Consider the following 14242-nt stretch of genomic DNA (forward strand, 5'->3'; position numbering starts at 1 on the left):
CTCTCCTGAAATGTTAACCCATGGCGCTAGGATTTACTGACCTCTACAAGACCATGAGCTATTTCCTTGAGATAATTTTTTTTCTGTAGATAGGATATATAAACGTACACATATAATTTTCCATGATTTTGCTTCTCTGAAGAATTAACACAGCATGATAAGGGGTGAGTAGGAGGAAGGGGTCTCTCACTCTCATTGTCTTCAAGTCAGAACTGACTCTCAGCTGACTCTCCAGTGGGTTTTCAGAGGTTGTAAATCACATGGGAAGTGATTTCACACTTTCTCCCTCAGAGCAGCTGGTAGATTTGAACCTCTTTACCTGTTGGTCTATGAAAGCTCCATTTGCCCATGTACTTGGAACATTATAGTGAAAGGAGTTTGTCAGACCTGCTGGGCATTTGGGGAAAATGGTTGATAGCTGCCAGCAAGTCAGTCCCCACCTCAGAGTTGGCACCACCTCCACGATGGGTCATGGATCAGATACCTTGTGATCCATGGGTTTCCATTAGCTACTTCTTGCCTGTAGATCAGTGGTCTTTCTCCCATGCCTATTTTTGTGGGGAAGCTCTTCTGAAACTCTTGGCTGGGAATCAAATAAAAAAGGAAAGAATTCTACCCCTGGCCCACCACCACCTGGGGGAAAAAAAGAAATTGGTGAATTTACAAACAAATAGGCATGGGGGGAAACCCAGACAGTTATTCAGTCCAAGTAAAACACAAACTGGGTCAAAGAAGAAGAGCTCATCAGAATATGTGGATTTCATTGATTCTAATGTCTGCACATTTTTTATTTTGTTTTTTTTCTGGAGAAAAGCTTTTTATACTAGCTTTGTGCAGAATTGAAGACCTCTCAAGACTGAGGGCAACCGTAACTATCCTGCTGCAAGATAAATATACCAACTGCGTCACAGGATGCCTCCTGCCTTCAGTACAACCTCAAGAGGCCGATGGCAGGTCCCCGTTCATGCTGGTGAGATGATGTAGAGGGGTGCAGGTGCCACGATCCCACCCTGACTGCTTTCCTGGGAGTGTTGCAATAGATGCTATGCAAGAGCAAGGGACCATTTGAGATTGCGCAAAACAAGCACCAGAGTCCTTTGAGATGAAAACAAAAAAGGTCTAAAAGCCACTTTTCCTTCTCTGTGGGCACAATTGAGGAGTCCTGGTGATGCAGTAGAATAAGGAATGGACTGATAACTGGAAGGCTGGCAGTTCAAATCCCTCATCCACCCTGAACAGAAAAGGTGAAGCAGAAGCTTTTGCTTTGGTAAAGATTTACAGCCTCAGAAACACCCTGGGGCAGTTCCACTTCTAGCCTTTAACAGTGGCTTTGATTTGGTTTGGATACAAGAAACTTTTGCCATAAAAGGCTGTATTGGTCCCACAGTACACTTGCCTTGCTTTCCTCGGCTGTCCCCTACACCTGGCCACTAGCTTTGATGTGCTTTGGGGTTCACAAGATAAAACTTTTTACCCTGTGGCTGGAGCTGCCTTTGTGGCTCACAGAGTCAGTGGTTTCCTGTGGCGAGCACACGCCGACCGACCTCAGCTCCGTCCACGCTGACTGCTGGGCCTGGCCTCCCGAGGAACAAAAGTGAACTGACTTCCTCAGAGTTAGGAAGTCAGCACAGCCAAGGAGTTCAGTCACCGACCCTTATTTTACAAGGAAGACAAGAGAGGCAAGAGAAGGTGGGAGTCGGCAGTCCCACAGGAACGTTGTAACCTCAAGGTGCCCTGAAAAGGCTCTCTTTGAAAACACAACACCACAAGAACAGCCTTTGCAGAACAGAGAGGCCATTGTGAGGAGAAGCAGTCAGCGTGTGGTTGAGGTCTTTGAGGAGGAGGAGTCGTCGTTCATGCTTCCACAGGCTCCTAGAGTCTGGAAGGCTCCTGGGTCATGAGTCATTGTCCAGCTCTCAGATGCATAGCAAGTGACTGAAAAGACAATGGCCTGAATCAGATGCACTATAGTCTTCAAACTGATATCATTACTCCTCAATAATTTGGAGAGGTCTCTGACTGCATATTTTCCCAGTGCAATACAACTCCTCCTGACTGCTGATACCAAATGTATTGATTGTGGATCCAAGTAAGATGAAGTCACTGACAGTCTCAGTTCTTTCTCTGTTTGTCATGATGCTGCTGCCTTTTGGTCCAATGGCAAGGATTTTTGATTTCTTGATGTTGCGTTGCAATCCATATTGAAGGCTACACTGTTTAACCTTCTGCAGCAAGTGCTTCAAGTCCTCACTTTCAGCATGAAAGGTTGTGTCATCTGTCTGCACATTTTAATGAGTGTGAAATCATCAGTCAAGGGCGTCTTACGGCCCCCACGGAGCAGATGTCAATTGTGGTATAGTTGTCATTGCTTGTGTGGCAACTGGGTCATTAATCCTGGCATGCTGACTAGAGAACACCATACCCTTGACATTTTGGTCCCCCAACCATATTAGGATGCTGAGGAAGGAGAGAGAGGATTTGTCTTGGCTTGACCAAAAACCTTCTGTGGACACCTTCTGGTGAGACCAAGAAAGTGCCAGTGTCTAAACTTAGAGAAGGGAGTCAACACTTGAAAGAAAATCCTGGGAACCAGGGTGGGAAACTCTTTAGAGATTGCTAGATCAGGGACAACCCGAGTGGTTCAAAGAAGGAGGCCCTGTGGACGGAGGTGGGGGTGTTGCTGATCCTTCGAGTAAAAAAGTGATTCAGAGGAGAATTCTGCATTCAGGGAGACTTTAAGGAGATTTCATCAATTAATTTCACTGATATTTTTTCTTCCTTCACATGCACTGTGTAATAAATATGTCTGCTTAAATGTCTAAAGTGTGCTTACAGTGAGTTTACATGGAAAATTTCAAGAGTATTAGGGCAGAAGTTGTTTGGCATCGTGCTTTCTTTCTTATTGTTGTTGTGTGTGAGCGGATTCCTGTAATCCCAGGGGACAGAGTGGAGCTGGCCCATCAGGTACTCTAGGCTGTAATCTTTACGGGAAGAGATCTCTGGGGTATCCTGGGCTGTCATCCTTATCGGAACAGTTTGCCAGGTCTTTTCTCCCCACAGAGAGTATGTGGTGAGTTCAAACCACTGACTTTTTGGTAAGCATCAAGCACTTAACCACTGCACCACCAGGTCTCCTTTTCCTTGCCTGGTGGCTCACACTACAACAAATGATGTCTGGCTTTCAGTGGAATCATGGTAGCATTGACTTTTTTAAACATATTCCAATACTGTAAATAGTGATGTAAACTTAAATGCAAAATATTAACTGATTATATAAGAAGGATAGAAAGAGAAGAGAGAAATGGGTGTATGTTTCAAGGTGGGAAAGAATGGGGATAGATGGGTAAGCAAGAAAATCTTCACTTCTGTAAGAAGAAGCTGAAAGATAGAGGTTGATGTATATTTTTGAGAATTCGGGTCAAAAAAAAAAAAAACAAACAACCCGAGCAGAGGAACAGCTAAAAGAGTTCAAAGTGGTTATCTTGGGAATAAATGGGATTGGGGTATGGGAAGGCTTGGTTACTTTTTTCCTTTAATAAATTTTTTCATACTATTTAACTTTTTAAACTATGTGCATTATTACCTTGATAAAAAGAATTTTAAAATAAAATGACTCAGAAAAATCTTGCTCTGTGCTGTTATCATTATAAATATACATAGTCTCTTCAGGCCATATGCTTTAACTTTTCTGTTGAGAAATCTAATCACGAGGAGAGGATGCAGGATGTGAGGATGCAGGATGTCGCAGCCAGAGCTCAGCTCTGGAGTCAGTTATCTGTTTGCATCTTACTAGCTGTGTGACCTTGGGCCAATTGCTCAGCCTCTCTGGGTCTGTTTACTCCCCTGTAAGGGGAACAAAAGGCATCCTGCCTCAGTGGCATTTTTAAGGAAAAGAGAAAAAGTTTGGCACAAGCCTTTGGCACATGCCTGTCACATTATTTACCTCATTGTAACTGCAGCTAATACTTCTTTTTTTGTTGACACTTGTTCCCTAAAAATGTGGTTCCCACCTCATAGGATTAAGGCGTGCTCCCTTCATTGTGCCCCTGTGCTCAGAGACCTCGGCACACAGAGACACAAACACATGGGGGGTGGGGGCGCGGGAGAGAGAGACAGAGGGAGGAAGCGGTGGCAGAGAGAGAGAGAGAGTATCTGCAGTGTGTGGAACTGTTATGTATCGTCACATTGGAATCGCTCATAGCTGACCCTCCAACAGATTTCAGAGCCAGTAAATTGCAAAGGAGGAGATTTCCCACCTTTCTGCCGTGAAGCAGTGGTGGATTCAAACGGTTCCTTTGGGTTGACAGGGCAACTCCTCACCATTGAGTTACCAGAGCGGTGTATGCAAGTCACTGCTGTTCTCTGCCCCCAGTAGCTCAGAGTGTCTTATTTACTGCCCTCTCTCCTCTCACATCTGGCTAGCCTACAAGTGGACAGTCTCTTGACTGTGAAAATGGCTCGATTTTTTTCCTGTGTAGGTGAGTGAACTCCCAGGAGTTATTTGTCCTTCTCCAAAGTCACAGAGAAGCAGGGACCTGACCTCCAAGCCTGGGGCTGTGGAATAGGTCAAACCTGCTCACAGGTCGGATGAGAACATGGGTAAATCCATCACCCAGCTCCTGTGGCCAGGGGTGGCCCTAGCCAGCATCCGCTACCCCACGCTGCAGACTCTCGGGGTTCTGGAGTCAGCTGCAGCCTGGGGGATGAGGGGGTGAGTTATGCTGCTCTCCCTCCCAGCCCTTCCTCCCCTCCCGCACACCAGCCCTTCCAAGCTGCAGCAGGGACTAAACAGCTAGAAGGAGTTTTGTTAGGAAATAAAAGCAGGTGTTTTCTTTTCCCTTTTGGATGGCAGAGCTGCTTGCTCGGGGCTCCCTCTCCCAGGACAGGTAGGCAGTTCATGTTTATACATAGGAGCCAGAAATACATAATGAGCCTCGCGCCAGGGCTGTTGACATTGCACAGACATGAAGGGTATCGCTCATCCTTTAGCTGCTGCTTACAGGCTGGGAGCTGAGATGCTACAGAATAGACATAGAATCGATGGACAGAACAAAAGGGTGCTGCTGAGTGGGGACCCGCCCTCCTACTAATGCAATGGTACCTGAGAACGTAGTACTGGCTGCTGGGTCCTGAGTGAATGCTGGGTCCCAAACAGATGAACCCACGGCAGAACCCGAGTGATGTTACAAAGACAAGAAGCAGGGAAGTGTGGACAGCATTGAGATGGGGGGGTGGTGTTAGGCAGAGGACGTCCTAGACCCTTGAAACTGGGATGAAGATTTTAAAAAACCACACATTCACACACACACACACCCCTTCAAGTGTCAGAGGAGTGTTGGAATGTTAGTGCTGTTCCCTGCTCTACCACCCATGAGCTTTGTCACCTTAAGCAAGTCAGAACCGAAGATCCTTCATCTGTTAATAAAGACAAGACACCAGCCAGGGGTGTTTCAGGGGTCCAGTGGGAGAATGAAATAGATCTTCTGTATCTAAGCAAGTAAATCAAGAAGGAGGAAGCCATGGGAATCAGAAAGTAAGAGAGGAGAGTAGGTGAGTCCCAGGCCAAGAGCCAAGCAGGAGGCCTTAACACCACCCTGCACACTGGGGCAGGAGAGGATGGCTTATACTGTCTATGAACTTGACCTCGATTCTCAGTAAAATGTCATTATTCTCTCTGTTGTGAGCACTAACCTCTGTGTTGCGAGTGAGGCAGCATTAGAGACCTCAGCTTTGTGGCAAGAAACCGTGCTGCAATCCCAAAAGCACCCACTTCCAATCCACCAGCTGTGCACCAGGAGGATGGGCAGCCTCCTCTTGTGTGATTCACTGCCTCTGAAAACCCCCTGGAGGGTCAGCTATGGGTCGGTTCACAAAATCCAGCCTTCCTTCCCTCCGAGTGTCTCGCCTCTTGAGGGAAAGCCGTCATTACTCTTCTCCCCCTCAGAGCCTGGGGTGGAAATGGAGGTCCCTGGCCTCTGCCAGCCCCCTGGGGAACCTGGGGAGAGGAGGATCAGTGCATACAGCCAGGTGGGGATGATGGGGCACAAAAATGTTGTTGTTCCTTCTCTCTGTCTGTCATCTGAGGCCTGTGCTGCATTGTCTCCCCTCATAAAGGTGGGGAGGTGTCCTGGGTGAGGGGGGTGTCCGTTCCCTAAATGTTCCTCGGTAAGGACCACTGGAGGCCCCTTCAGGCAGAACTGGATGTTGTGAGAGGGGCACTTAATCTGCAGGCTGTCCCTAACCCTTTCACAACTTCCTGTCTGCTCCCAACATGGGCAGCCCAGCATGTGTCTGTCCTGGCTGTGCATGGCCTGTGATGCAGTGTGTTCCTTCCACAGGCCACTGAATGGGCATCCAATGAGGACACGCGCCGCTCCTGCCAAAGCAAAGGGAAGACCGAGGTATGAGAGTCTGCTGACCCCGGGGCTGGGCTGGAGTGGATGGGCACAGCATGGGCATAAATTCCCTGCCCTCATAGCCCTTGCATGTAGATGGGTGCTGCAGCGGGGAGAGGATGGGTACAAGGCTGTTGACGGTGTCTCTCTCCCATGGCTTCAGAGCTTTCAGATGAAGCCTGGACTCCTTTGAGTGCTGCTGGAGGAGCTGCTTGGGGCTGGGGCAGAGGGAAGTGTCTTAGAATATTCCTGGGCCTCTGCGGTGCAGTGATGTGTGATGAAGACACCCAGGGCCATGATCACATAGAGTGGCCCCTCTCCCACTTCCCCTTTCCACCGCAGGAGGAGTGTCAGAACTACGTGCGCGTCCTGATCGTCGCTGGCCGGAAGGTGTTCATGTGTGGGACCAATGCCTTTTCCCCCGTGTGCTCCAGCAGACAGGTGGGGGTGCTTCATGCTCCAGCAGAGAGGTGGAGCAGGTGGAAAAGGGGACTAAGAAAAAAAAATAAAAGCAAAGGATACTACGGGCTCCTGTCCTCCATTCACACAGCCTTGCCGTAGAGCTGCCAGTCTTGAAAACAAACAAAAGCTAAGCTAAATAAAACAGGGATTTACATTTCAGATATGGACCAAATGGTATTTTAGCATAAGGATATATAAAATATTTGGAATATACTTCTACTTGGAAAGCATTCATGTTTATCGGAAATTCTTATTTAACCAGTCTTGAGGAAGTGCAGCAGGACGCTCTGTGAAAGCCAGGATGGTGAAACTTCATCTGACATACTCTGGGCCTGTTGTCAGGCAGGGCCAGTCCTGGGAAAAAGGCGTCATGCTGGGAAAGGTGGAGAGGCAGAGAAAGAAAGATCCTGGAGTGCACTGACACAGGTCCTGTCACAAAAGGCATGTCAGAGATGGTGAGGAGGGCACTGGCTAGGGCAAGGTTCAGATGTGTTGTTCAGAGGATCGGGATGAGTCCTGGCTGACAGAAGTGCCCCTTGGAGGCGAGGACGAGAAAGCTTCTTTGTCTCTCATACTTTGGACATGTAGTTAGGCGAGGTTATACCTTGGAAAGGGACATCATGCTTGGAAAGTGGAGGGTCAGGAAGATCCCCAGCGAGATGGATTAACACAGTGACGGCAGCATTGGGCTCCAGTGTGTCAGAGATGATGAGGATGGCACAGGATAGGACCGGGGTCAGATCTATTGTTGCTAGGGTTACTATGAGTCTACTGGACAGCACCTCACAGCAACAACCACCTGTGTTTATTGGGCAGCCCAGCCTGGGAAACAAGGCCAGAGGCAGTTGGATCTCCTGGAGGGACTCTCTATCTCTCTCTCTCTCTCCACCCCCCCCCCTTGTCCCTCAGAGGAGCTGCAGGGTAGGCAGTGAGAAAGCTGGAGGAGGGAAGTAATCCAGAGATACCAGGGCCCAGGAGAGAGCAGGAATTTGGGTTTGAAAGAAGTGACAGTTTCAGAGAAAAGCTCCCCCTTTCACTCCTTGTCCCCAGGTGGGAAACCTCAGCAGGATCATCGAGAAGATCAATGGCGTCGCCCGCTGTCCCTACGACCCACGCCATAACTCCACAGCGGTCATCTCCTCCCAGGGGGAGCTCTACGCGGCCACCGTCATAGACTTCTCAGGTCGGGACCCCGCCATCTACCGCAGCCTGGGCAGTGGGCCACCTCTGCGCACTGCCCAGTACAACTCCAAGTGGCTCAATGGTAAGGAGGGTCCAGCCCCAGGGGTATGGCCTGGACAAACTCGCTTGACCCTGTTCCAGGCCTCCTCCTGCCTGGGCTCACACTTGCACAAAGGGGAGACCTTGAATAGAGCAGATGTTTGCTCAGGAACTACAGCATCGAGTGGGGGGCCTGGGGGGGAACACAGATGCCCTGGCTCCCAGTTCACCTATCAGCTTCCATTGGCTTCAAGTTCAGAACATACTCATAACTGGCCCTCCAGCAGGGTTTAGGAGACTGTAAAACTGCATAAAAGATTGGCCATCTTCTCCCTCAGAGCAGCTACTAGATTCACACCACCAGAAAGACATCATCCTTCGCTTAGCAGTACAATTCCCTGCAGACTGTGCCACGAGAGGATCCAGAAAACAGGAAAGACAAACTCTGAGGGAAGAGAAAGAGTTAGGAATTTATTAGGGGGAAAAAAGCTATAGGAGGGAAAAAGATAGTAGGAGTAGGGCACTGTGAATGTTTCTGTCCATCCAGTGTGGAATCCTTGGTACTCTACCAACTGGCTGTATAACTTCGAGCAATTACTTAACCTCGCTGTGCCAGTAATCTCTCCCTCAGTTGGGATAATAATTGTATTTACTTTGGGATAATAATCGTACTTCCTTGGGGATAATAATCGTATTTACTTCGCAATTTATCTGGTCATTCTCATTCTTGTTGCTGTCAAGAATCAACTTATTGCTGACTGTCCAGCAGAATTTCAAATGCTGTAAATCACACAGGAAGAGACTGCCCATCTTTCTCCTTTGGAGCTGCTCATGGATTTGAACCACTAGAGAGGCGTTGCCTTTAGGATAAAAGCTCAATTCTCTATGGGCTACACCACCAGAGCCCATCATAGGTCATTATGAAGATCAAAAGGTTTAATTCCTATAAAACATTTATAATAAGATCTGAAACACAGAAATTGGTCTCAATAATAAATATCAACTATTATTAGAACTAGGGAGCTCTGGTGGCCTAGTGGCAAGAAGCTGTGCTACAGTCCCAAAGGCACGCAGTTCGAGGCCACCAGCTGCTTTGTGGAGAAGGATGGGTATTTTTCTCTTGTGCGATTAACTGCCTTTGAAAACGTGCCAGAGAGTCAGTTATGAGTTAATTCCAACTCTATGATACACAACAATAACAATTATTAGAACTTGGGAGCCATGGCGACATGGGCAAAGGTTAGCTGTTCAAATCTACCAGATACCTCGTGAGAGAAGGATGACGCAGTCTGCCTTTTTGGAGCAGTTGTACTTTGCTCTCTAGTTGCTGAGTCAAAATCAATCTGGCAGTAATAGGTTTGGCTTAGTTTTGCTATAATTATAACTGTACTTAGTATTAGAAGGAGGAACTGGACTAGTGTGAAGCAGGTCACCGAGCTGGTGGGGGTTTTAGAGTGCCCATCTGGGAAAACAGAAGTGGTCAGTTCCTCCTGACCTTCGTCCCTTCTCCCTGCTGACATGCCCCCCCCCCCACCTCTCGTTGTTCCTTTTCTTTCAGAACCTAACTTCGTGGCAGCCTATGATATCGGGCTGTTTGCATACTTCTTCCTGCGGGAGAACGCAGTGGAGCATGACTGTGGGCGCACCGTATACTCTCGAGTGGCCCGCGTGTGCAAAAACGACGTGGGGGGCCGCTTCCTGCTGGAGGACACGTGGACCACGTTCATGAAGGCCCGGCTCAACTGCTCCCGCCCAGGCGAGGTCCCTTTCTACTACAACGAGCTGCAGAGTGCCTTCCACCTGCCTGAGCAGGACCTCATTTACGGGGTCTTCACCACCAATGTGTGAGTCCCTGGTCCCGGGGGTGGGGTGGGGGGTGGTGTTTGGCCAGGTCGACTGCTGACCGGGTGTGTAGAGCCTTTCACACGGAGTTGCCTGAGGCTTCCTGCCTCTGGAGGACAGAGCCTTGTTCTGGGTCACTGTGACGGGCAGGCCTAGGCCAGCTGTGGCCAGACTCAGAGGAGATGGATTATAGCTCCAGGAAGGAGGGGCTTGCAGGGTTGAGTAAACTATGCTTGGTTGAGAGGTAACAACCCTGGAAGGGTCCATCAGGGGCGCTCAGAGAGATTGGCCTCCAAGTCCCTCCCAACCTCAGGTGACCATGATTTGTTCAACCTAATCATTGGGGTCTCCCAGCAATCATTGTGCAGCTCAAAGTTGAGAGTTAGAGCCCAATAGGTTTTCTAAAGGTCCCTGCGGTAGCACAAAGAATGTGCATTCCACTATGACCCTAAAGGTTGGCAGTTCAAACTCACCCAGGGGCACCACAAAGGAAAGTCCTGGGGATTAGCCTCCCATAAAGATTTAAGCCAAGAAAGCGCTATGAACAAGCCTCCTCTGAAGACATGGGGTCACCATGAGCTGAAATGGACTCGACGGCACAGGTTAGGTTTGGGTTTTGGTTCACGTCACTCGGGTGTGAGGAGAAATGCTGTTCACCAAGATCATGAGCCTCCACGTGGACAGCCTTCTTCTGTATAAAGACTAACCCAGTCAGATTAGGGGAGCTCTGGTGGCTTAGTGATAAGGAACTGTGATGCCAGCCCAAAGATAGGTGATTCACATCCACCAGCTGCTCTGTGGCAGAAAGATGGGCAGTCTCTTCCCATGTGATTTATGTCTCTGCTGGAAGGTCAGCTGTGGGTTGGTTCCTACTCGTTGGTACACAACAATCATCTCAATCAGATAACCTTACTATAGAGAATGAGATATGGGCAGCGAAGAGTGAGGAAAGCTTGTTTTGTACAGGACTCTGTGCAGGGATATTTTTAAACACATCAGAAACATCGATGGACTTACTTACCTTGGGCATCACGTAGCAGACATTGGATGACATTGGAAGAAGGACAGTCTGAGGCGGTGAGACTAAGGTTGGGAAGCAGGAGCAGAGAAACCAATCAAGCCAGGCATACAGACACGCAGCACAACCTACAGACCATGAGCCGTAAACTTGGCTCACCAGGGTTAAGGCCACACAAGCACCAAAAGGTGTGCAGCAACAGCTGGAGGCAGTGATAGTAAGGAAAATGAGGACACTGATGTGATCGTAAATAGTTTATTAAGCAAGTGCTTATTGAGTGCTCAAAAAGAAGAACAGCAATGTGCAAGCAAGTCTGTGTCAGGATGGAGGAGTGTTAATCACTGAAGTCTTCCTGGAGGAAGTCATAAGCTGAAAATCCACTGTCATAGTAGTTCTGACTCAGCAATTCTATAGGACTGAATAGAATGGCTCCCTAAGATTTCCATTGCTGTAAGCAAGTTTCCATGATAGGAATCCAACTGCTTCAAACAAGAATTGATGCCTTTGAGCTGTGGTGTGGAGAAGAGCACTGAACATCCCATGGACGGCCAAAAGAACAGATATGTCTTGGAAAGGGTGCAGCTGGAGTGCTCTTTGGAGGCAAGAATAATGAGGCTTCCCTCACATACTTTGGGCATGTTGCCAGGAGGGGCTCTTCCTTAGAGAGGAACATGATGCTAGGAAGGGTGGAGGGTCAGTGAAAGAGAGGAAGACCCTCAAACAAGTGGATTGACACAGTGACTGCTGTAGGGGCTCTGGTGTGTCAGGAATTAATGATCGGGTCGCTATGGGTCATACTCGACTCGACGGCACCTAACAACAACAAAGCAGATAGCCTCATTTTTTTTCTCCTAGAAAGCAACTGGTGTGTTCAAATCAGTGACATTTTGGGTAGAGAGTAAAAGCTTTATTACTGTACCTCCAGAGCATTTTTCACAGGCCATTATAACTACAGAATAAATAGGAATGAACTAATTTAGGTATGGTCAAGGTTACTATGCTGTTAGGTATAGTCAAGTCAGCTATGATTCATAGCGACCTTAGGAACAACGAATCAAAACTTCACCCTATTCTGTGACGCCCTCACACTTTTCACTTTGTTCAAGCCCATTGTTACAATCACGGTGTCAGACCATCTCATTGAAGGACTTCCATTCTTTCATTGATTTTTCCAAGCATGATGTCTTTTTTGCCCCTCCTGACAACAGGCCCAAAGTATGTGAGCCAAAGTTCCACCATCTTTGCCTCTGAAAAGCATTCTAGTTGCATTTCCTCTCAAACAGATTTGTTTGTTCTTTAGGAAGCTCATGATGTTTCCAGTATTCTTTGCCAATACCACAATTCATGATGTATCCAATGTTCTTTGCCAATACTACAATTCAAAGGTGTCTATTCTTCTTCAGTCTTCCTTACTCATTGCCCAAATTTCACATGCATACAAATACTATGAAAATACTATGGCTTGTGTCGTTGTTGTATGTTGTTAAGTGCTATCGAGTCAAGTGCAACCCATAGCAACCGTATAAACAACAGACCTGAACCCTGCCCTATCCTGAACCATCCTCACCATTTCTCATATACTGGAGCCCATTGCAGCAGTCACTGTGTCAGCCCATCTGGTTGAGGGTCTTTCTCTCTTTCACTGACCCTCCACCTTTCCAAGCATGATGTCCCTCTCCAGGGACTAGCGTCTCCTAACAACATGCCCTAAGTGTCTGAGACAAAGCTTTGTCATCTTTGCCTTCAAGGAGTACTTAGCTGCACTTTCTCCAAGACATACCTGTTTGTTCTTTTGGCAGTTCAATCCGTACACTCCAGCACTACAACTCAAAGGCATAAATTTTTCTTCTGTCATCCTTATTCATTATCCAGCTCTCAGATACATAGGGAGTGATTAAAAGACCATGACCTGAATCACGCACACAATAGAGCTCAAAATGCCATTGTTGCTCCTCAGGAATTTAGAGAGGTCCCTGACTGCAGACTTTCCTAATGCAGTATGTCTTCTGATATCCTGTCTGCTGGTACCAAGTATGCTGATTGGATCTAAGTAAGGTTAAGTTGTTGATAGTTTCAATCTGTTTCCATCTGTCATCAAGTTGCCTGTCAGCTTGTGTTAGGTGCACCCTACTCTTCAAACTGACATCCTTGCTCTTTGGCATTTTGAAGAGGGCCTTGACAGCTTATTTTCTCAATGCAACAAGTCTTTTCATTTCTTGACTGCTGCTATCATGGGTGTCAATTGTGACTGCAAAGGAAAATGAAATCAATGACAGCTTCAATCTTTTCTCCATTTATCATTAAATTACCTATTGGTCCAGTTGTGAGGATTTTTTGTTTTCTTGGTGTCACTTATATTGAAGGCATAATCTTTATTCTTCTTCAGTAAATGCTTAGGATCTTTACTTTCTTTGAGCAAGGTTATGCCATCTACATTGTGTAGACTGTTGATGAATCTTCCTCCAATCCTAATGCCATGTTCTTCTTCATACAATCCAGCTTCCTGAATTATTCTCTCTACATATAGATTGTATAGGTAGGGAGAGGGCTATCACTTTGACATATCTTAAACCATGCAGTATCCAACTTGTTCTGTTCGAACTGCTACTTGATCCGTGTACATGCTTTGCATGAACATAATTAAGTGCTCTGGGATTCTCATTCTTCTCAATGTTATCTATGATTTATTATTATTCACATAGTTGAATTCCATTGCACAGCCAAGAAAACAACAGAAGCAGAAATTAACAAAAGTAGAAGAGTTTTCAAACCTGAGGGGAGAAAAAAAAATGTACAAAGAAAGTGGGAGAATGTGCAAAGGGAAGTGGAAAGAAATGCTTGGCGTTATTCAGAAGAGAGTTATTGAGTGTGGAAGGGGCCTTGTGAGGAGTGGAGCGGAGGCTGAGGAGTTGAGATAGAGAGGATTATGTCCTGAAGGACCTTCTAGACCACGTGGAAGGTTTTGATCTTTATCTTACGAGCAAAGGGAAGTAATTGAAGGGATTGAAGCATTCCAGTGACCGGCTCAGATGCGCATTCTGAAATGATTGCTCTGACTGCTGTGTGGAGAATGGATTAGGGTAGACAGGACAGGCTTCAGGGAAACCAGCCAGTAGAGCCATGCAGCATCCAGATAAAAGACTATAGAGCAGAGACCAGGCAGAGGGGGGAGAGGTGGACAATTAGGGGAAGGAGTCAGTGCAGAGTGCAGATCTGGAAGGCTTTGGGAAAGTAGTGTCATCTCAGTAAATTGTTCAGACCAGACTCCTAAGAAAGGGAACTCTGTGACTGATACAGGGGTCTT

General features: G+C 47.2%; 1 protein-coding gene across 2 annotated transcripts in view; it reads left to right on the plus strand.

The window, feature by feature from the left end:
* SEMA5B (sema domain, seven thrombospondin repeats (type 1 and type 1-like), transmembrane domain (TM) and short cytoplasmic domain, (semaphorin) 5B) overlaps nucleotides 1-14242 on the plus strand; it is a 52403-nt gene that overhangs the window by 19946 nt on the left and 18215 nt on the right. For both annotated transcript variants that reach the window (XM_006884230.1, XM_006884231.1), the window contains exons 4-7: nucleotides 6339-6401; nucleotides 6738-6836; nucleotides 7908-8121; nucleotides 9637-9922. In XM_006884230.1, the coding sequence (XP_006884292.1) occupies nucleotides 6339-6401; nucleotides 6738-6836; nucleotides 7908-8121; nucleotides 9637-9922 (662 nt within the window). The remainder of the gene's footprint in view (nucleotides 1-6338; nucleotides 6402-6737; nucleotides 6837-7907; nucleotides 8122-9636; nucleotides 9923-14242) is intronic.

Source organism: Elephantulus edwardii, unplaced genomic scaffold (assembly GCF_000299155.1).
Source record: "Elephantulus edwardii isolate Elephantulus edwardi_28Jun2011 unplaced genomic scaffold, EleEdw1.0 scaffold00032, whole genome shotgun sequence".
Taxonomy (NCBI): Eukaryota; Metazoa; Chordata; class Mammalia; order Macroscelidea; family Macroscelididae; genus Elephantulus; species Elephantulus edwardii.